This window comes from Plectropomus leopardus, chromosome 18 (genome assembly GCF_026936395.1).
Source record: "Plectropomus leopardus strain MGB_pleo_1.0 chromosome 18, ASM2693639v1, whole genome shotgun sequence".
NCBI classification, from domain to species: Eukaryota; Metazoa; Chordata; class Actinopteri; order Perciformes; family Serranidae; genus Plectropomus; species Plectropomus leopardus.
In genome coordinates, this window is record NC_142193.1 from 10,685,878 (window position 1) to 10,709,127 (window position 23,250).

The 23,250-nt window shown below is 41.1% G+C and overlaps 1 protein-coding gene across 1 annotated transcript; it reads right to left on the minus strand.

The window, feature by feature from the left end:
* Nucleotides 1-201: 201 nt before the first annotated feature.
* Nucleotides 202-22,384, minus strand: LOC121956224 (uncharacterized). Its single transcript, XM_088090965.1, is given in 15 exon segments — nucleotides 202-1,204; nucleotides 2,523-2,555; nucleotides 3,123-3,318; nucleotides 4,145-4,232; nucleotides 4,343-4,380; nucleotides 4,616-4,658; nucleotides 5,768-5,902; nucleotides 6,022-6,155; nucleotides 6,254-6,312; nucleotides 6,403-6,512; nucleotides 6,613-6,711; nucleotides 7,310-7,927; nucleotides 9,153-10,448; nucleotides 10,451-11,416; nucleotides 22,233-22,384. Coding segments are annotated over 15 exon segments (3,996 nt in total). The 5' UTR covers nucleotides 22,285-22,384; the 3' UTR covers nucleotides 202-1,075.
* Nucleotides 22,385-23,250: the final 866 nt, after the last annotated feature.

The following is a 23,250-nucleotide window of genomic DNA, read 5'->3' on the forward strand; positions in this document are numbered from 1 at the left end:
GTTAAGTATGTTTTGAAGATAGCCCAGAGTCAAACACTACATAATGGTTAAGTAGATTAACTATTTGGATATCAACGAGAGACCTGCAAACAATACGTTACTCCAAACAAATGATTAGATCATAAAAGTTTGAATCATTGGGCGATATAGCTGTTTATCCAGGCTACTTAAACATCCAACAATGATGAGAAACAAGGCTGATGTGTTTAAATTAATGTATTTTCATTGCATATATATACATATATATATACACACACATGCTCGGCCAAAAGATCTTCAATTATTTACAAAACGTTTACACACTTATAAAATAGTGCACTGTCTCAGACACACAAGGATAAATATATATAAGATTTAAAAAAAAAAAAGAAATTTATACAAGTGATAATTGGCACATCCAGGAGACAGGCTTTATCACCAGCTTTGCATGTTTCCTGTTTATCACAAAGACCATTAAAACAGGCACATTTTGCAAGTGCAGCTTCAACAAACACAGAGTTCTCAGCTTTAGACACTACAATATAAATCCCTTTAAAACCACCCCAACCAGGGATCCAGCCCCTTTAGTCGTACACGATTTAATTTTCTATAAAATAATTGTAAGAAAAATATCTATTAGCCCCTGAAAGCCCACATTCAGTTTACCTTTGATTTCAGCGGAAAACTGGTGGTAAACTTAACACACACTTTAGTGCAATTTGCAATATAAGACGCTTCATTTAAAGACTACAGAATGATTTCTTAAAAGCATTTTTTAAAAAAAGTCAAAAGTATCCTGTAAAACAATATGAGAATTACACTGAGCAACAGAGACATCTACTGTTTATGATCAGCAACATTTACAGACACAACCTCACTTTAAAAAAATGCTCAAATGTTCTTGCTCGTATGAATGAATGTCTTTGGTGGCTGTTTCCCAGTTTAAAAAAATGTCCTTTGTGATTTGTCATTAATCCAAGCGAGTCAAAAAATGTATAAATAACCCGGTCATTCTCAGGAAATGTGCCTGTAGAACCAGAGTTTCAAATCAGTGGCTTCTTTTTGATACCATGCTCCTCTTTCTACATGGATTTCATCAGTTTTTCTTCTCGTCCCCTGGTAAGAAGTAGGGGTTCTCATGGCCTTGGACCAGATAGGAGTAACGGGATGGATTTTTACCTTTGAAGGTGTTCATTCCTTCTGGGTTGAGATCATATGATCCCGACTGAAATGTCAGAGAAAACAGTCAGAGTGTTAGTGTCTTTTAGATGCAGAGGCCGCAAACATTCAAACACAAACACCTCAAAAAAGCCATGCACACATACACAAGTAACTGCAGGTATGGATGGATTACTCAACGGGCCTCCCGGGCACAGGCCCAGGGGCCCAAAGTGTTAGGAGGCCCCCTGGCCTTAACTTGCAAAATGTCCCTCAAATGAATATGTACTGACTGGGAAGAGACTCAAAATGATCACAAAGAAACACAAAAACACCACAAAGAAATGCAAAGAGACAAAAAATATCTATAATCCCTGGCAAAGCAACTACAAAGAGACAGAGAGAGACTACAAAACAGCACAAAACAACCAAAAAGACACAAAGATTCCCCCAAACACATACAAAATTACCTCAGAGACCCAAATGACTACAAAAAGGGCACAAAACAACCACAAAAGGACAGATAGAGACTACACAAGGACAAAAAACAACCACAAGGGGACATAAGGAGACTACAAAGTGACACAAAACATACAAAAAATATACAAAAATTAACTCAGAGACAAAATTACATAAATAAGACACAAAAATTACCTCTAGACCTAAATGACTACAAAAAGATGCAAAACAACCACAAAAAGATACAAAACAATCACAAAGGGTAACAAACAACCTTAAGGAGACTAAAAGAGACTAAAAAACAACAAAAAAACAACCAAAAAACACAAAAATTACCTGAAAGAGATACAAAATTACCTCAATAAGACATAAAATGTCTTAAAAGAAATCCATATGAATACATAAAACACAAACAGCCACAAATGAACACACAACTACTCCAAAGAGTCACAAAACAACCACAAGGACACAGACAGAGACTACAAAGCCTCAAAAACAACCAAAAAAGCCACAAAAATAATCTCAAAGAGACATGAAATTACATCAGTCAGACACAAAATTTACCTCAAGGCCCAAATGACTACAAAAAGACCCAAAACAACCACAAGGAGTCACAAAATGACTACAAAGAGACACAAACCACCACACAGTTATGTATTTTGCTCCTATGTATCCATAACCGCAGTCACCAGTGTGCAGTGGAAATGACTACTCCCCAACTAGAAACAGCAGAACGTCTTTGAATTGTCAGTCACTTCATTTCATGTAGAGGAGAGAACACGGTTTTCCACAGCAATTAGAGATTTCTCATGAAGCAATCAATCACCCCAGAAATCCTGCCACCTTAAATCTCCCTGTGGCCTGTCTAAATCATCAGCAGGAGGCATCAAGGCAAATCAGAATCTAAAAGCAAAGCCATGCCTTACCTTTTTCCATCCTTTCTGCTTCGGCTGAAAACCCTAAAGCAACACACTGGGAGTCAGGCAAAGCAGGGAGCGTGGGAGGGAGCTACTTGCTAACATTATATATACATTCTGGATTATTGGGATAAACATACTGGTGTGCATAAAATAGAAAACATATCACCAAAGTATCTTATCTGTGTCTGAAATGATACGAGATGACTGTGCACAGTGAGCATGGATTTGACTTGCAGGTCAAATGATATCCAGGTGTCAAGGGTGAAAACATTTGATTGAAAAAAAATTAGAGAGACTCTTTCAGTGTATTGCAAATCCAAACTGCACACTGAAATGTGGTAACTGGAGCCTCAATGTGCAAACACTTTCACTTGATAAGCTAATTTAACCAGACTTAAACCTTCACCGAGATGTATTTTTCACCAGTAAATAATCAAATCCATGCTCACTGCGTGGGTTAAATGTTAATAAGCAGTTGCAATCTGGGTGCAAGATCATGGGGCAACACTGAATTGACCAGTGGCTGATTTAGCGAATGATCTATGAAAGTATTAGTGGTTAGTAGTTAAGACCGCAGAGACGACGGGGGAACGTGTGATAACTCACCGATCCGTTGGTTTGATGCTTTTTGTCCACCAGGACATGAGTGTTGCCCCCTTCTGTCATCTCTATGGGAGTGGCTGCATCATAGTTAGTGGAGGCACGGGGGATGGGGGTGATGCCAGTGGGCCAGGACTGGTTTATGTCACCTGGTGAGTATGGACTTCTGCTGTAGTTTGTCTTGCTTCTTGGGCATCCCCTCCTGATGTGCACAAAAAAAGGAGTGCAAAATATTCATCCATATTTCTCTTTTTCTGTTAGAGAGGGCTCCATTCTTGTCCAAAATTAACTGGTCACTGTAGTTAATTTTTAGTCAGTCAATCATACACTACTGTGCTGCCATAAATACTCACAAACACACCAAATGTGTATTAATCCACAGCTGAAAATAGGCCCTGACAAATGCCCTAATTACACCTGTTTAAGTAAGGTTTTAAAATCTACAGTGCCCAGCTGTTTTAGGAAATCATGACTCTTTTTAAAAAAAAATTGGTCCAGTACTGAGTGAGACTGCTGCAGCTGGTAGCGGCGAAACAGGCTGCGGTGTTACCACTTGGGGCATGAGCACACCGTCAATTTATGTCTTCTAAAAGTCCTTTTTTTTGATGACAAGTTCAGATGATTATTGTCTGACAATATTATGGAAAGGGTCCCTTCAGAGACAGAAAATGGTTACATTGAAGCCTGTTTCACTGCTGCCGGCTGCAGATGTCTTTACAATACAACACCAATTTCAAAAATGTTAAGGCAATATTCAACTGTTGTTCCCATGAGTCACTTAGACACAGAAACGTGGAAAAATACGGGCCCAGGTTGAAAAATAACAAAGTGACCCTTTAAAAGAATTTCAGTGGTTATATTCCAATGTGAAACCGCTCTGAACTACACATTTAAATAAAACATCAAAACAAAGCTGAAACTATACTTCACAAAAATTCACCTCAACCAAAAATGTATCCTAGTTTTATGTATTTTGACCTGCAAAAAACACTCACACACAAAAAAAACTCTTTTTTTTATATCCTCACCAGCAGCAGTATATTAGCAAAGCCAGGACAGTGATGAGAAGAATTCCTCCCAGTACACAGGAGATGACCACCACTGCCAGCAGAGCCGCTGTAAAACACACACAGGAAGACACATTTAGATGTTTATGGGTCAGTGGCACATAGCTATTACGACTGCTGCCGCACATTTTTGCCTGCGAAAACAGTGTTGTTACTCACAGTCATTGCAGTTGAAGCCAGCATATCCAAATGCACATCTTAAAGACAAAATACAGCAGTTAAACACACATTAAATGTATGTCAGGGGCTGTAATGTAGCATATTAATGGAGTTCAAGACTGAATCCACATGGGGGAGCCACACACACATCAACATGTACTCCACACACACACACACACACACACACACACACACACAGAGTGATATACAAACACCATGCACCTGCACCGGCAAATCTTACCCTGTAAACGAAAAATTAAAGGGTATACTCACGGTTCACATGAGTCTCCAACTGCCTTCTGTCCACTTGGACATGCTACAAAGACAAACACAATAATTTAAACATAAACACAAACACACACACAGTTTTTAACACACAGACACTGAAATAAGGTCATAACAAGCTAAAGTTTCCGACTCAGTCGCATAGATGGAGACAAACAGTCCACCTGGTTGCACACGCAATGAAAGCATGAGCACAATGAGCACAATGAGAGCCTCTTCATATGGAGGCTGCATGAATACCATTACAAACAAGCACACAATAGGAAATTATGTTTTCCTGGTAGAGGAACTATATGCAGCATTTGCCTGACAGTCTGTATTTGTTCTTTCTATAGCTGTGCGAACAGACAGAGAGAGAAAGAGAAAGCCCTGACGCTTTCAAATGTTTCCAGGGAAACATCCCTGTTAAAAAGAAATAAATTAGAGAGATAAATGAAGTAAGAGTCAAGGGTTAGCGTGGTGAAAAGGCTACAGCTCTTGACCTTGTCTCTGAGTCTCACTCCCTGTTGTTTCTCCCCCTCATTCTCACGCACAAGTATTTCACTGAGGATAAGAAGGTTTTGTTACAGTTTTCTGTTTTGTTACAGTTTTCTGTTCTTAACAGTTTTCTTAACTGCTGCAAAAGTTCACTTGGGCTCGTCTCAGACGCTGTGGGTCGCCAGTTCTTAAACTCTATACATGTGGTTTTAAAAATTTATAGTGCTATGGTAGCAGTACATGGTAAAAGATAAAACATTTTGAACATTACATAAATACTAGAGCATGATATGATTATTTAACCCTTTGAGACCTGGATCAACATCAGTTTTCTTGTGCTGCGTTCAGATGCCTTTCACAAGCTGTTTAACCCTTTGAAACCTCTGCAAATTTGTTTGATTTCTTTCAAAAAATGAGGGATAATATAATAATAATGATAATGATAATTATCATTATTATTATTAATATTGTTATTGGCCTTTTTTTCATGTAATGTTCTGAAATGTTTACTCATTTCTTACTAATTTTTGGGTGTCATGTTGCTTATTTCCTTCTCCTCATATGTTTTTGCAAGAAATTGAATCAATTTACTCAAGTTCCAAAGGGTCAAACCTAATGCTAGTCTTGATAAATGAGTTGAATAAATAATGTAGTCCCTTTTACCTTTGCAGCTGGTGTTTGAGTACAGGATGGAGATGTAGCCCTCAAGGCAGGTACACAAACTCCGGCCTCTGGTAAATGTGCACTTTGTAGTGGAGACATCACAGGGAAATGGCTCCTGTGTACACAGGTTTGTACCTAAGAGAGAGAAGATACAAAACATGGATATGAGAAAACCTCTCTTCCTAAAATAATGTAGCCCCTAGCTCATGCATTACACATTCTTCAAAATCAAGCAGTGTCCTAGCAATGCTTACCTGTAAATGTAGCACCAGTCAAAAAATCATTTCCTGAGCTGGCTATAGCCCCATTAATGGCCTTATCAACAGACTCCTGAGTGGCGGTGGTGTTTTCAAAGATGTTATTTACAGTTGCTTGGACACTTCCTGGTCTAGAGAATTTTAAAAAAGCACCAAAAATGGATTTAAGCATATTTTTGAACATGAGGTATATTATCTTTCTGCACAAGGAGTGAGATAAAATACTCACTCAAGTCGCACAACATCAGACCGTCTATACCCCGGCTGATTTTTGAGGGCTTCTCTCAGCTATGAAAAGAATAAGCATGTGGTTTAAGGATGGAGAGAGAGATGCGTTTATTATAGAAATTCAAAATGCTTTGTGAGCTCACAACCTACCACTGCTGAGATCTGAGCCGCCGTCTCCTGGAATATTGCTGAGGACCTGTTGCTCATTTGATTTTGAAATGTCAAGGAGGTGATATGAAGCTGGCCGGGGAACACTTGGGCTGAATAAGGAGAGGGAGCAGAGAAAATTAGTTCTAACACCATCACCATCTTTTGACTTCTTTACGGTAATTTTTAATCAGACAAGACATGAAATGTTACCGGGTTCACAGCGGCCATTCACCAGGAAGCTACCAGAGATACACTGGCAAGTACCATTAAGACAGACGCTTTCAAGTGGGCATGGGATGTTAGGGCATACTGATGAGAGATGGGGAAAAAAATGTGTGTTAAACAATTGGCCATCTGATTTGTTTCGCATATTATATGAATTTATCAAAATTTCAATTACTGTTTTTTGCCACTTGGGGGCAGTGGAAACAAGTAGTGAACACAACACTGATTTATCATTACCTTTAAAACTGACATGGCAAACTTGCTAACAAGCAGCTGCATATTTACACATCCAGCACCTTTATCATTCATTTAGAGTCATGTCTCAGAATGCACGTCCAATATCCACCCAAATTTTAGCTCTGTTTTTTGGTCCTGAGGGAAATATATACCTGTTTAGTATGTACATGCTCCACTACGTTTACCAGCATGTTGTTAACTTTGTCTGTCCTAGGTGTTGAACAAGAAGTGCATAGTGGGCTGAACTTTTTGCTATAGGGAACTATAACCTCCAGTGCAAGATTTTTTCTCTTTAATTCTGACACTAAACCATTTAACCACAAAAAACATGTGGGTCCTTATGTATGTAGGATTTAATTCCACCCAGGAAATCTATTACATTTTTCTGATTGAGTTTACTGATGACATCATGTACTTGAATCATGAACTTTTGGGCGATACGAACCTAAGACTGGAGGGATGGGTGGGGCTGTTGTGGTGGAGTTGGTGGTGGTGACATCTGTTGGTCTCAGGGTGGTACCAGTGATGGTGGTGCCAGTAGTGATGGTGGTACCAGTAGTGATGGTGGTAGTGGGGGTTGTAGTCGTGGTAGAATTTTTGGTGGTCACGTCTGTTGGTCGTAGGGTGGTACCAGTGATTGTGGTACCAGTAGTAATGGTGGCACCAGTAGTGATGGTGGTAGTGGGGGTTGTAGTCGTGGTAGAATTTTTGGTGGTCACGTCTGTTGGTCGCAGGGTGGTACCAGTGATTGTGGTACCAGTAGTAATGGTGGTACCAGTAGTGATGGTGGTAGTGGGGGTTACAGTCGTGGTAGAATTTTTGGTGGTGACGTCTGTTGGTCGCAGGGTGGTGCCAGTAACAGTGGTACCAGTAGTGATGGTGGTGGCGATTGGAGTAGAGGTTGAATTTTTGGTAGTGCTGTCTGTTGGTCGCAGAGTGGTTTCAGTGATGGTGGTACCAGTACCGTTGGTGGTTATAGTGGAGGTTGGGACGGTGGTGGATGAGGCTGTTGTACTGCCACTAGCTGGTTCAGTTGGATTAGTCAAAGTGGTGAGGCCGGTTACTGTAACAAAATAAAAGTAAAAATAAGTCCAAGGACATTATATAGAGAGCACAGCCAACATCAATGACTAATAGAGCTAGTTAGCAAATATTGCATGCTAAACTAAGGTGGTGAACCTGGTAAATATTATGCCCTCTGGGCATCACCATGTTAGAATTGTCATTGTGAGCGTGTTAGTATTTTAATGTTAGTGGTGAGCTCAAGTACAGCCTCACAGTGTGACTGTAGACTCTTATTGAGGACAAGTAAAGCTGTTTAAAGGGGACAGTTCTGATTTTTTGAAGTGGGGTTATATGGGGTACTTATTCATTGACAGTATACTACATATAGTAAATGTCAACTGGTATGCCCCCAATTTGGAGAAGCCGGCAGGAGTCCAACATGAAAGCTAAGCAATCTACTGCTGTGGAGGGGTCAGCAATGATACCTATTTTTGCCACCTAAAAAAAAGTCCCACTTAAAAAATCAATTTTTAATGTACGTAATACTGAGTTTTTCCACTATTTTGACTTTCTGTTAGACAGTGATTTCTAACGGGAAAAAAGCCGTTCCTTCTTCAATGGAGCCAGACTCCATTGAGAAAAACAGCCATTTAACATTTCATTTTGTTTGCGTTACTGTGTGTCTTTGGCATTGAAAAGGGTTAGTTTAGATGTGCCAAAGTCATACAACAGCACAAAGTAACTAACTGATCAAAGCAGCAATAGACCAGCAGTTCCTGTGTTCAGCTTACTAAAATTACTGTTTTTGTCAGTGGAATCTGTTGGCTTTGACGTGAGCATAGATGGGAATCTGTTGCCATCATTGGCTTTCTTTTTCTGATGGAAAGGTAAAGCAGTGACAATACTCTCAATACAGCGTACACCTAGACTGATATTGATTTTCTAACAGTGGCTAAAATTTGTTTTGTTGCTGACCCCAATTCATAGCAGTACATTGCTTGGCTTTCATGTGGAAATCCAAGACTGCTTCTCTAAACCGGAGCATGTCAACTGACAGAAACCGTATGTCATACACTGAGTAAGGATAAGAACCCTATACAACCCCACTTCAAAAAGCTGAAAACATCACTTTTAAGAAAAGGTTAAAAGGCTTTGTCATGCACGTTCAGAAAGTTGCTTTAAAATGGTTTGATGCAGCTTTAACTCATTCCTACTCACCTGCATATTTTCCTAAATTATTTTATAAGAACACACATCAACACTCATCATGCTGTTAGTCCTACCTCCTGAGGATGTTGTTGAGGGACTAAGGGTGGTGGTATTTCCAGTGGGGGGTTCGGTGCTACTGCCTGGGGAGGTATTTGTAGGGAGGGAGCTGGAGGTGGAGATTGAGGTAGGTGAAGAGGGTGGGGGTCCAGCTGTGAGGGTTGTGTTTGTGGTGACAGTGGAGGATGAGGGTGTTGTGGTGGACGCAGTCTCAGGAGAGGTGTTAGTAGAGTTTGTTAGTGTAGCTGTAGTTAGAGAGGCTGTAGAGCTTTCTGGAGTTACTGCACTTGCAGTTGTTGTGCCGTTGCTGGTTTGTGTGGTCACTGGAGTTGTTGTGATGTTGCTCAGCTGTGTCGTGGCTGTAATGGCGCTTGTGTCCTCACTGGTGTTACTGGTTGGTGTAATCAAACTTGTAGCATCGCTTGTGTTAGTAGTCGGTGCAATCGAAGTTGTGACCTCGCTGGTGTTAGTGATTGGTGTGATAGAAGTTATGGCGTCACTGGTGTTGGTGGTCGGTGTGATCGAAGCTGTTGTGTCACTGGTGTTAGTGGTTGGTGTAATCAAAGTTGTGGTGTCGCTGGTGTTAGTGGTTGGTGTGATCGAAGTTGTGGCGTCACTGGTGTTAGCGGTCGGTGTGATCGAAGCTGTGGTGTCACTGGTGTTAGTGGTCGGTGTGATCGAAGCTGTGGTGTCACTGGTGTTAGTGGTCAATGCGATCGAAGTTGTGGCGTCACTGGTGTTGGTGGTCGGTGTGATCGAAGCTGTGGCGTCATTGGTGTTAGCGGTCGGTGTGATCGAAGCTGTGGCGTCACTGGTGTTAGTGGTCGGTGTGATCGAAGTTGTGGCGTCACTGGTGTTAGTGGTTGGTGTGATCGAAGTTGTGGCGTCACTGGTGTTAGTGGTCGGTGTGATCGCAGCTGTGGTGTCACTGGTGTTAGTGGTTGGTGTAATCAAAGTTGTGGTGTCGCTGGTGTTACTGGTCGGTGCGATCGAAGTTGTGGTGTCACTGGTGTTGGTGGTCGGTGTGATCGAAGCTGTGGCATCGCTGGTGTTAGCGGTCGGTGTGATCGAAGCTGTGGCGTCACTGGTGTTGGTGGTCGGTGTGATCGAAGTTGTGGTGTCACTGGTGTTAGTGGTCGGTGCGATCGAAGTTGTGGCGTCACTGGTGTTAGTGGTCGGTGTGATCGCAGCTGTGGTGTCACTGGTGTTAGTGGTCGGTGTGATCGAAGTTGTGGTGTCGCTGGTGTTACTGGTCGGTGCAATTGAAGTTGTGGCGTCACTGGTGTTGGTGGTCGGTGTGATCGAAGTTGTGGCGTCACTGGTGTTGTTGTGGTGTCGCTGGTGATCGAAGCTGTGGTGTCACTGGTGTTAGTGGTCGGTGTGATCGAAGCTGTGGTGTCACTGGTGTTAGTGGTCTGTGCGATCGAAGTTGTGGTGTCACTGGTGTTAGTGGTCAATGCGATCGAAGTTGTGGCGTCACTGGTGTTAGTGGTCGGCGTGATCGCAGCTGTGGTGTCGCTGGCGTTAGTGGTCGGTGTGATTGAAGTTGTGGCATCACTGGTGTTAGTGGTCGGTGCGATCGAAGTTGTGGCATCACTGGTGTTAGTGGTCGGTGCGATCGAAGTTGTGGTGTCGCTGGCGTTTGTGGTTGAGGTAATTGTGGTTGTGATGTTGCTGGTGTTTGGGGTTGGTGTACTGGTACTTGTGGCTTCGCTGGTGTTGGTGGTCGATGTAATTGAAGTTGTAGCATCACTGGTGTTAGTGGTCTGTGTGATCGAAGTTGGGGTGTTGCTAGTATTGGTGATCGGTGTGATCGAATTTGTGGTGTCGCTGGTGTTGGTGGTCGGTGTGATTGAATTTGTGGTGTCGCTGGTGTTGGTGGTCGGTGTGATTGAATTTGTGGTGTCGCTGGTGTTGGTGGTCGGTGTGATTGAATTTGTGGTGTCGCTGGTGTTGGTGGTCGGTGTAATCAAAGTTGTGTCGTCACTGCTGTGTGTGATCGATATACTTGTAGTTAGATTGTTATCTGGAGCGGGTGTGTTTGTACTTGTTGTCTCACTAGTGGTGTCGGGTTGGCTTGTCTCTGTGCTTGCAGTGGACACCGCTGAACTGCTGTTTGGAGCTGATGGAGATTCAGTCAGGCTGCTGGTGGTGAAGCTACTGTTCTCAGGAACAGTGCTGCCGTCTGATGGTAGTTGTGAAGTTGTAAAACTGCCAGTTGAGTTAGAAGTTGCAGGAGTGGTGGTGACATTTTGTGTGGGGACATCTGTTGTTATCATTCCTACGTTCAAAACAAAAGCACAAAAAATAATCAGTGTGTGCTGTCAGTGTCCAATAATCACTCAGACAGTAAGGTACGGGTGAAGGGATAATGTCTGACATGGTGTCAATTATCAAGAATCAAATGTACGACAGGGGGAGCAGAACAGCCGTCTCCTCAGAGTCCACTGATTCCTGATTATGAACACCCTGAAGAGCATTAACCCACTATGGTCACAAAAAAACAGAAACTACTAATTTATATTTTCATGCATTTTGCAATCAAACGTTTTTCATAAGCCATGACTTAGTTTCCCTGGTAAAGCCCAAGGCTTTACCTTATACCTGAAACAATTCATAATGGAAACATCGTCCACTACTCCAGTAAAAAGGACAAACCTCAGATAAAACTAAGCAACAGGAGATATTTATAGTCCACTCAGCTCACCAGTGGAACCCAGTGGCCAAACTATTAGCCAGAAAGCTAACATTATGCTAGCAAGACTCAACGTCAATAACACTGCATGCAGTTAACAAATTTGTTTGTTTATTTGATACTGTCACTACAGAACTAGCTAGCTATCCAATCATATCACTGTCCCCAAATCTATGGCAATATTTTTATAAATAGTCCATGTGTACTGTTGGCTGAAGCCTGAAGTGGTAAGTGATTGATTTGTATGTGATACAAAGTATTCATAAGCTTAGAGAGCCAATGTACTTTTTACAGCTTGTGTGTTGGAGTCACCTTTCTGTGGTGTTCAGATGATCAGGCACTGTAGGACCAGACTAAGTGCTGGAAATAAATAGCAAACGGAGGCTTTGACTGCATCCCTGTTGCTACGGTTACTCATATTAGACACAGGCTGATCATATTATGTAGCCAGCACATTCATTTAGAACAGTAAACAGTCAGTTTCACTGGAACTACTTAGTACATATCCTATATATATCAGAAATTAATGGACACCCTGCAGTCAATTAGAATCAAGTATCCACACAGACCATCAACACAGTTTTCCCACCGCCTGCTGCTATAGGAAACAACGCTAATGAGAGTTGTATGAGTAATCACATCTGTAAAGCTGAGGACCATATGGCTAAAATGCTAAAAGGTGCTAAAATACTTCAAAGAGTTGAAGGAAACTGCAGTAACTCTCTGTGGGTCCATTACTACAAGCGACACCTTTTGTCATCTGATTCATTGTTAATATACAAATATTAATAAATGCAGCTTTTAGCTGTTTAAGGTCCACATCACTGCTTACAAGCTTGATTGTCCATGCTAATAACTGGGGGAAAATGATGCATTAATTAGCAAACATTTCCATGTCAATGTGCTTATATTCACATGTTCACATTCACAGCAAACAGAGGCTCTGAATATTAACACAGTGTACAAAATCAAATTAGATCATCATCTTTTTACAGGAAGCTTGTTGCATTCCTGATGTTTCTGTAGCATTGTTATTCTACGAAAATGTGTCTTCAAACAGAAAGATGCTGAAATAGTTCTGTCCACTGTCACACTGTCCACGACAATAACAGCACTTTATTTTTTTTAAAAGGGAAATTTATTTTTATTATCAATTAAAAGTTAAATATTGCTGCTGTCAGTCTTTAAGTTTCAAGATGAATTAGTCATGTGATATTCCAAAATACACAGGAGTTAAAGCTGTAATTACAAAGGTCATATCTTAAATAAACATCTAACAACAACTGCGTAAAAAGTTGACAAAGGCCGAGACTCAGCAGATAAGAAGTACCGCAAGTGACAGCTGTTTACGACACCAAGATGTGTCAGTCACGAGTACCACCACCTTCATTTGACCATCTCTCTATTTGTTCAGTGTGCTGTCGTGACGCCTGCTCCCATTTAGCCTGCTCCCACTCTTTGCTTTGTGTTTATAGGGGAACAGAGGAGTCAGAGGGCAGCTTGAGGAGTGCTACAAACACCAGGAGGTCTTTGATAATGGCTCAGCCAGTTTACCTCGGCTCCTCATCTGTATGCATTGAATGATTACATTCAAAGCTCTTTTTCAGCAGCCAGACAGGGCACATATTCATGATGGGTGGACGCCTTGCACAAACAATTTTTTCCAGTAAGTCATCTCAAAAGCTTGAGGAAATAGCGAGAAGACTAATATCAGATCCGGGGTGTGATCTGATTGTTTTCTGTGCCCTGTGTCACCTAACGTCTTTATCGCTTGGTAACCAAAACTCATATAGAGAGGAAAAACCACAGGCTCCTACATCCTGTGACTGCTAGCTTTTATGGACAAGATGAGCTTGATGTTAACGCACACATGCCCTTACCCACCTCCAAAAATTAGGTATTCGGGGAGTGGAATAAGACATTAAGCAATCGACGATGATAGATGAGGAAGTGACGAAAGGTGGGAAAGATATATCTAGACTCAGATGACGTTTTTAAGTCGTAAAGTAAAGGAGTGGCAGAGTTAAGATTCTATATGTGGAGTAGCGTACGTGAGATCATTGTTGTAAAACACACATGTATCAGTTTGCTACCGGCTTGTCTAGATTAAGATTTAAGGGCCATTAACTAATCTCACTGGAGGACCAGAGATCAAGATTAATGAAAAACCTCTTAAATCAGATCCAGTCGAAATTGTCTTGGATATCCCTGTGTTACATTTTAGCAGAGTATCGGTTCCAAAGACTTGGACAGTTTCCATGAACAACTGAGTTGAAGGTTAAACATTTCACCTCGTTCCTGCATACCTTAGATTTTATAAAATCCCAAAGGCCAGCGTTTAATCAGAGTGTATCATCGCATTGTAGTCATTTCACAGATGCCTACTGCTTTATTGCTCAGAACCAGCATGTAGATCTGTGAGCTGAGGAAAAAGGCAGTGGCACTTAACATTTTAGAAATACAGTTTTTAACACACATTATCAATACACAATCATCCCCGAGGCAGCTGTGAAGAAGTAAGAGAGTAGCATTAACCGTGATGGTGTGAGGACTCATAAAACTTGGTCATGGAGTCTTATCAGCTCTGTGTGTACCTGAGGAGGAACCACTTTCTTATCAGCATCTCCATTTATTATTGTCACAGCGGAAAGTTTTCAGTGTACGAGCCTCTCTTTTCATCGTGACTAATGATAAAACAAAACGAATGATGGTCAATTAAACACTGATGATGTCATCATATTGGCAAAGCACCTGTGGGATTCTTTTTTTACTGAACCAACCTAATTCTAAGTCAAAACTTTCGCCATAATACAAGAAGATATTGGACTTGTGTCTCAGTTATCAGTGCGCAACATTCAATTTTATTTTATTTCATTTAATTTTATTTGCTTAGTGCTAATTTTCTTTCTCCGAGAAGGTTACGTTTACTGGTTGTTTGTCTGTTTGTCAATAGGATTATAAAAATAAAAAAAAATTATTGATATTTGTTACGGTGAATCATGAGCCAAAGAATAACCAGAAGAACCATAGACGTTATATTAATAACTGATGTAACCACAATTACGTCACCCATTGGTTTGTGGAATCCAGTTTTGAAGTGACCATGACGTAACCTTATATTGACAAGAGGGCGGAGCTATGGAAGAGCGAGGAAAAGTGCTGACTGAGAGCTGGACAGCCTGCTGACAGCCTGTCACTCAAAGTGGCCACGCCCTTAAACTAAGGGGAGCGTGTGCAGATGAACATGGTGAAGACAGCTCGTATGTCGACAGTGCCCCCCGTTCCTTGGCAAAGATCCGCTGGATGATGCGTTTTTTGTCAACCAGCAGATTTCGGCTGCTGGAAAGGCGGGAAGCTCTGGGAGCTGGCTTCGTGGGGAGGTCGCCTTATAACCGTTCATCTGCACATGCTCCACATGCCCCAATGGCACAGACCTTAATGGAGGTTACCTAAGGTTGTTACGTTGATCTTTGATGTTGCAACTAAATTAATGCCAGATTTGATAAAAATGTTGGCAGCAGTGAAACGTTGTGAAATCCAGTGGTGTGATTTATATGCCTCCCAAGCAGTAAACTACTGTGATCCTTATCAACCTCTACTCCAGCAGCTGAGACGATTACAGGTAGAGCGCCACAGAGAGGAAGAAAGCTTCTGTTTGGAGGCTCACCTATCAGTACTGCCAGTGGAAAGCATTATGACAGGGTTTTTTGGGTATGATCACATTTCTTAAGCTACTGAGATTCTTGTGACGCATCTAATAAAAATTCTGATACGAGATTAGCATGTCATTTAAATCTACATCACAACTGTAAACCTCCTTTTTTCCATGTAGTCTTCACATGCAATGATTAAAGCCCAATAGTGGTCTGATGTTGCTATTGGGAGGAGGCTGAGACCTTGAGAATAATATCATGTTTAACAATGGCTCTTGACGTGGTGAGGTACTTCTGATATCTTTCTACAGGCCACAAATAAAACAGATGAAGTGACCGAGAAAATGAAATGCGTTCTCATCATAAAAACTCTATTAATAGACACAAGGGAAGTGATGGACAAAAGGGATATTGTCACAGACAACATGAGTGCATGTGGCTTAACATGAACAAACAGTTGTTTTTCTTCCACTGTCATTTTCATCGTGATGATTGCTTCCACCTTCAAAGTTCACTGTTGCTTCTCTATTTTGAAATGTCAGCCGTAAATAAAGTACATGGAAACAACTGCTACAAGTTTCACAGACAATCTATGACGCTTTAGCCAAAGACTGATACCACAATAGCTGCAACAATGTAAGTCTAAACTTCTCTCACGTCGCCACAGACCACAGCGTTTCTTAAACTACATGTTAGCAGCCTTTTTTTGTGATTTTAACAGAGCCGCTAGCCCATTTTATACGTCTCCTGTGATGTTGAAGCAGTGGAAAAGTTTTAAGAACACACACGAGACAATGTAAACCAACAGACAGTTTGTTTAATACACTTGAAACAGCAGAGCAGTTAAGAGCACACTGCGCTGCACGTCTTTCAGAAAGCCTTGTCTCTAAGGATTTAACCTACAGCCGGATAATCCCCTGCAGACACAAAAGGGATGACTGGGTCAGGCAGGGTGACAATTGGGTCTAAGGTCGGCCTGCGAGCACATATTCAGGAGGATGTGGATAAGAAGGTCCGGTTCAGTCCTTCGGTCCAACCTGCTACTTGGTTTGACAAACTATAACTGCAGCTGAAGCCTTTTAAAAGCAGCCACGCCACGCCCCTCCACCTCTATCTTTCTCCACACTGGAATCAAACAACTGTTGCCAAGGAGATGTCTGCTTCCAGTTGTCAAAGCTTCACCCCACTTCAAATCACTGACAGTAACAGAAACCGAGAGAGGCAGACGTTTGTGTTGTTTGCGCTGCACTTTGGGGGATTTCTATTCATGCAAGACAACTGCACTTCTGTGAAGTACCTGCTCACAAACTGACAGTCAGATCCAGTTCCCCCAGCGCGCGTCCTTAACTTCCTGTCCACACTGCCACTCCTCAGGAATAAATCTGTTTTAATTACACACCACAAGGATTCCTGGGCAGTCCAGAGAGCTGCAGACAAACATTCTCCTGCTTTCGGGTCATGAAATATTTCCAGTTTATTGTCGGGATTAAAGGGAAAGTTCATTCTTCAAATAGTTCTTTTTAACATCCAGCAGCACTGCAAGAAGGACGGACCTGATTAAAGAATACACACAGAGCAGGAGATGAAATGACAGGTTGTGACCCAACAGTCAGGAAGAGCCTGAGGCCACAAGGCAGCATCTCATTAGGACACAGAGGAGTCATGTGGAGAGCTGACCTGTAGTGTGTGTGTGTGTGTGTGTGTGTGTGTGTGTGTGTGTGTGTGTGTGTGTGTGTGTGTGTGTGTGTGTGTGCGTGTGTGTGTGTAAAGCTTCTGTGTTTCAGAAATCATGCAGTATGACATCTGAAACAAGCTGATTAAAGACAAAAATGCTGGAGGCACACTGGATTCCAGCACACAGCTAATTACTGGTCACACTTTGGGTCCCAGCTAATGAGAGTCACCATTTCATACTGACTGCTTTATGACCTCCTGGTATTTAAAGGTGTCCATCCCTGTGTTACAAAAACCTCATGGTACACCAAAAGATACACAAAGGTCAGTTTCCTTGAGGGAAAGCCACGCAGGCCTGAGGACTGCCACATCAAAGCGACAGCGCCAGATCACCAGGAGTGACTTCACAGGACTCAGAGAAAGCTTTTATTTTCAGCAAGCAACAGTCTGTTATCCTGCTGAGTGTCTCGTGTCAACAGTCCTGATCAGCTGTCCTCTTTGCTGCTGCAACAAAACAATTTCCCTCGCAGGTTTAATAGAGTATTTCTATTCTATTCTATTAAATTGAATATCTTTATGTTTTGGACTGCTCGTTAGACAAAACGAGACATTTGATGGCAACACTTTCAGCATGATGATGCCCATTCTAGGAAATGTAAGGGTACGTCACATCGTGTGGGACAGGAGAGCCACGTTGTGAGGTATGCTGTCTGATCTCTGTTATCTCAGCGTATGCACTCAGGCTAAAAAAAGAGACAGTTTTCAATGTCAGGATTGTGAGTAAAGGACGAGCAATAGGGTCTGAAATCGTGATATTCACATGATCATGATATTTACAATCGGAAATCTCTGCAGCTGATAAATGAAGCAAAAAGTGCCATCAAAACCGCACATCACCGAATGGCCACATGAGGCTGGCTCTAAAACAGAGTCAATCCCCATAGACCGCCATGTTAAAATGCCCAAATTTACAGGAGAAATAAACATAACTAGAGCGTGGAACAAAAAAACAGATTTGGTCTCTATAACTCACATCAACATTCATGACAACTGCATGGGGGTGAATTTTTATATAACTTGCATGTTTACATTTTACTAAGGTGCAATTAAGCATATTTAACAGGAGGGCGACTTGAGTGACAGCGAGGCATCGCTACAGTCAACTCCTCGCTTCTCTACAGCTTCAACCTGTCGTCCAAACATGGCCACCTCTGGTTTGGAAAACCAAGATAGAAACAGACAAAATACCAAATTCAGGGCTTCAGAATGGCAGTCCACTAACAAAGGGGTGACTTCATGATAGCTGCGATACCGTATTTCACATGTTTGTCTAAATACAGTTCCATGGCACTATTTTCACACATTTTACAGACCATGTCATACAAAATATTAATAAAAGCAGCATTACAAGTCTAAAGTAGCAGTTAATGGACATACTCAAGCCGAAGACTCTTCAGTCAAAGATTGGGGGTAAAAAGAAAAAGAAACAAGCGGTGATCTTATAACCAAGAGCCGGCAGATGTGTTTCTAAAGATTCATGTTTTTAGTAAATTTACTTTTTTTCTGTGGGATTCTCTGACTATTTCTGCACGTTTTTGTGAATATTAATTGTATTTCTTATGTTTTTGTAATTTCTCAATCATTTTCCAAGCTCTTTCTTAAAAGGGTCTTCGTGACTTGCTATTACTTATTGAGAAAGTATATAAACAGCATTGTGTTATTTCAGTTATTTTTGAGTTTGAGTTAAGAGTATTAAGTCGTGTTGAGTTTATTAGCAGTTGTTGGGCAGTATTGCAGTTGCTGGGCAGTATTGCTCCAGTAAATATTAATTTATCATTAATGTAGTATTGGAAACAATATTTTTTCGTATTGATTAAAGAATGTCCTGTTTTTCAGGTTCAGCTGACCTGCTGTGTACTGACAAAAAGACTTTGTAAGTTCTGCTAGAAATAACTAATTAGACACTTTCTCTCTTTGCCCTGTAATTAGTCCGTGGTCATTTTAGGATAATGTTGTAAAAAATTATCAGGATGATTAACGTAAGTGTTAAGTGCAACTCCTTTATTAGTTTGTCACATATGTGAGTGAGATAACTTGATCGATTAATACAACAATGTATGATTAACAGATGAGTAATAAAGGTGACTGAGCAAAACCAAAGGTCTCTACTCTATGTCCTGCTAAGATTTGCTCTCTCCCATCTGGACAAACTTCATCTTGGCTGTCAGCTCTTCCTGCTGCTGACGAGATAGACTTGATGCCTGACACACACATGTGCAGCCCAACACACACACACACACACACACACACACACACACACACACAGAAAAGCTCAGCATCGGGAAGAAAGGCACGGCTTTGTCACAATTCTGATCACACTAAGACACACTGAGCAGCACAGCAGGCAAATTAAAAGAAGATGAGCAGATAACTCTCGGTCTCTATTTATTCTGGCTAATTATGTCATACTGTAGGTCCTTTTCTTGTCTCGCCCTTTCATCAGACGGTCAACAATTTAAGTCCTCAGCAGGACAAGGCGGACAGAAATGAGCACACTGTATCTGAGCAAACAGAGCTCTTGTACTGTAACTCGGACGTAACAGATGGCTCCCTGGAGCAGGGCTCGCTCGCAGGGCCTCTGCACATATCATATCCAATTAAAGCTCCGCCAGCACATGCTTTCCAATTACAGAGTGAGATTTACTGCCCCGGAGCAGGTCTAATCCAACAGGATGCAGCAGGGACGCAGCGACAGAAGGAGAAAAGACAGGGAAGAAACTGCTACAAGTGTGCATGAGAAGTAGATGTAAAGAATATACGTGGGTTTGGGTGCGTCAAATGAGGAAGACGAGATCAACTTCAAACAGAAACAAAGACAGGAGGAACTGTGAAACAAAAACAACACTGGTGTTTGCCGACACTTGGCACTTTTTGTACTTCTCATGCTGATTACATAGAATAACTGCAAAAATAAGGGGAAAAATGTGTGTGGACCACAAGGATTATTCGAGTAGTGACAGAAATTTTGTCTGAAACTGATAATAATCAAGTCACTGTTTCAGGCATTTTTAAAGCAGAAATGCCAAACATTCCTTCGGTTACACCGCTTACAGCTATCCAGTTGAATATTTTATGGTTTTAGGCTGTAATTCAGATAAAACAAGCAAGTTGACTTAACATTTCTGCTATTAATCATTAAGATAAGGCTCAGATTAATAGATTAGATAGTGAAAATAATTGTTAGTTGCAGCCCTAAATGAATCCTTTCACATTACTAGAAAAGCCTGTTAACCCCTGAGCAGAGCTTGAATTCTGTATTAATGCCCTAATGATGACTAAACAGCAAAATATGGCACATGATACTATGCATGAGGTCCGAGTGAGAAAAACAGTAGCAGGGCAAGAAGACAGGAAGGCATTTAACGTGCTCTGCTCTCTCTGGAAGATTTCTTACAGAGGATGCAAGAAAATGTGGCGCCAGACTCAGAGGAGGAGGATCACGACCCCCAGGAGGTCTTTTTTCATCTAGACCTCTTTACTGATATTTCAAAGTGCCCCAAACTAGAGCCTCCACCACCTCCCAGACTCCTCAGACTCTGTTTCTATACAAGAAGACACATGACAGGAGGGGAACCACACAAACATCCTGGGGGCTCGGAGCGAGGCTCCGGCACATGACAGAGACTGAATACCATCTGTCTTCATACATGGGACCTCAAAACACAGAGATGCACTTCAGAGCAGTCCAAAATGATCCAAAAGGGTGACCAATGGATTTGGCTGCAGCTAAGCTTAGCGTGCCTGTACAGTGGAGAGCTCATCAAAATTCCTCAGGGCAGCTTCACCACGCTGTCAAGGGGGTCCGCTTATGCACACACAGAGTAAACTTTGTGCGAGGAGTGTGCTGCGCTTCAGGGAGCCGCCTGTTGTTTGACCGATGCCTTCTCTATGGCATCTGTCCACCACCAGAGAGCTTTGAGTCACAGCGATAGAGCAATGAGTCAGGGTTGAAGACTACTTAGGGGGAAATCCCCATGAATGTGTAGAAACAAAGAAGAAACTTAGAATAAATGTGAGCTAAATGCTCCTCCATATAAAGCAAAGGGGGGGGGAAAGACTGTCAGAGTGTATGCCCTAACAGGATGTAAATATCGTCACAGGTTTCTAATGAGTTACTTATTATCTAGTTATATTTGCAACTTGAAACATATCACGCAACCATATCTTTTATTGGGCGTCTAGGAAACTTTTTATGTTATATTGATATCAATAAGCTTAGATTGTTTATCGCTCTATTCTTGAAAAGTCTCATGTGTTGTTCTTTTATTAAGATATTCTAATACTGTATATGAAGCAAACACACAAAAAAGAATTAAATAAACGTCACAATCATCACCTTGGGTGTGTTTGTGTATATTACCATACAGTTGGTGTTCTCAAATAGAATAAATTGTAACCTCTCTGTATGTGTTTTTCTGTCACTATCTAGACTACATAATAAATGATACATGCATTGAGTGGATACATAAATATATAATGCATTGTATGTCAGGAGATTTTTTCAATTTCTTAAACTATTTTTTTTTTACTGAGATTGCCAGAATTTTCTATATAATACATATGATCCTCTTATAAAAGAGGATGAACTGTCACACATTTAACTACCTAAAAGTATTATAGTGGTTACAATTAGCTCCACCTTGACCAACAACAAAAAATTAAAAGTAAGTTTTGAATTGGTATTAATATTTCATATATAGGCTACTACTACTACTACTATAATAATAATCATAATAATAATAATAATAATAATAATAATAAAAGGTGGGATTTTTTTGCATAATGAACAACTACTTTCTTACTCATTTTACATTAGCCGATAAAAGTAACATTTTAACTGCACGATTTTAACGATCGTGGAATATATTGTGGGCTTATATCAAACAAAGGACCATTTTCAAGGATATTTCCAAGCTTCCTACATCAAATCCAAAGCGTTCAGATATCAACAGAAACACAGTGAGATTACCAACACTTTTTTGGTCTAATACAGTGTGGAAGTAAACTTTACTCACCATTAGTGACAGCACTCAGGAGAAACACGACAGGCAGACAACGGAAAAACATGTTTCAAGTCTTTGGTTGTAAACGTCTTGAGGAGGACCAGCCGCTGTAACGGTGAATATAACGGTGCCGGAGACACGCTGTTTCCTCTGTGTGCTCGCTACAGGTGGCTCAGACTGCGAGCTGCAGCCTCCGGCAGCATTAAAAGCTTTAGCCCCTCCTCTGATTGGTCGGCTCTGATGTCACTCATCATTACTAAACTGGATCTCTCTGCCCTGACCCATAACCCAGCGCGTGAACCTTGCATCATCAATAACAGGCTACAGGAGTGAATTAGGCTTACTGAACGAGAAAGTATATTTTAAGCTGACTGTTTACACAAAGAGGAAACGAGATAACTGCCTTAGTCAAGTACAGTTGGGCAGATATTACAACTAAAATCACATGACAAACATATTCATTACATTTAATGTAGGCCTATGTATTAGCCTACATTAACAAAACCATTTTAAAATGTTTTTAAAAGACAATTGTGACTTAATATCATGATGTGATTCAATGTGAGAATATTTGACATTAGGGCAATATCAAACAAGAGTTAACAGTTATATTAACACTTCCACTGTGCGGCTCTAACTACTTTGGCACCGTAGCTGTCAGCTAAATGCTGAGATCAGCATGCTTACATGTAAATAAGCACCAGCTTTCATACAAATGTAAAAAAAAATAATAATAATGTGAATTTTTAGAAAATTAGAAAAAGAAAATGCAATATGTGTGCATCTATCAGGCAGCATCCTCTGGGGCTGAAAAATAAAGCCAATGCAGAAGTGCCAAAAACTGCACTCTCAAATGGCCACATGAGCCTGGTGCCATGAGCGAGTTAATCCCCTTTGACCCTGTGTTAGAATGGCCAACTTTGCAGCAGAGATAAACATGGTACAGCCTGGTAACCAAAAAAAAAGATTTGGCTTTTATAGCTAAATTCCCTAGCAATGACAGTCGATGCAGGGGGTGAATTCTCTATAT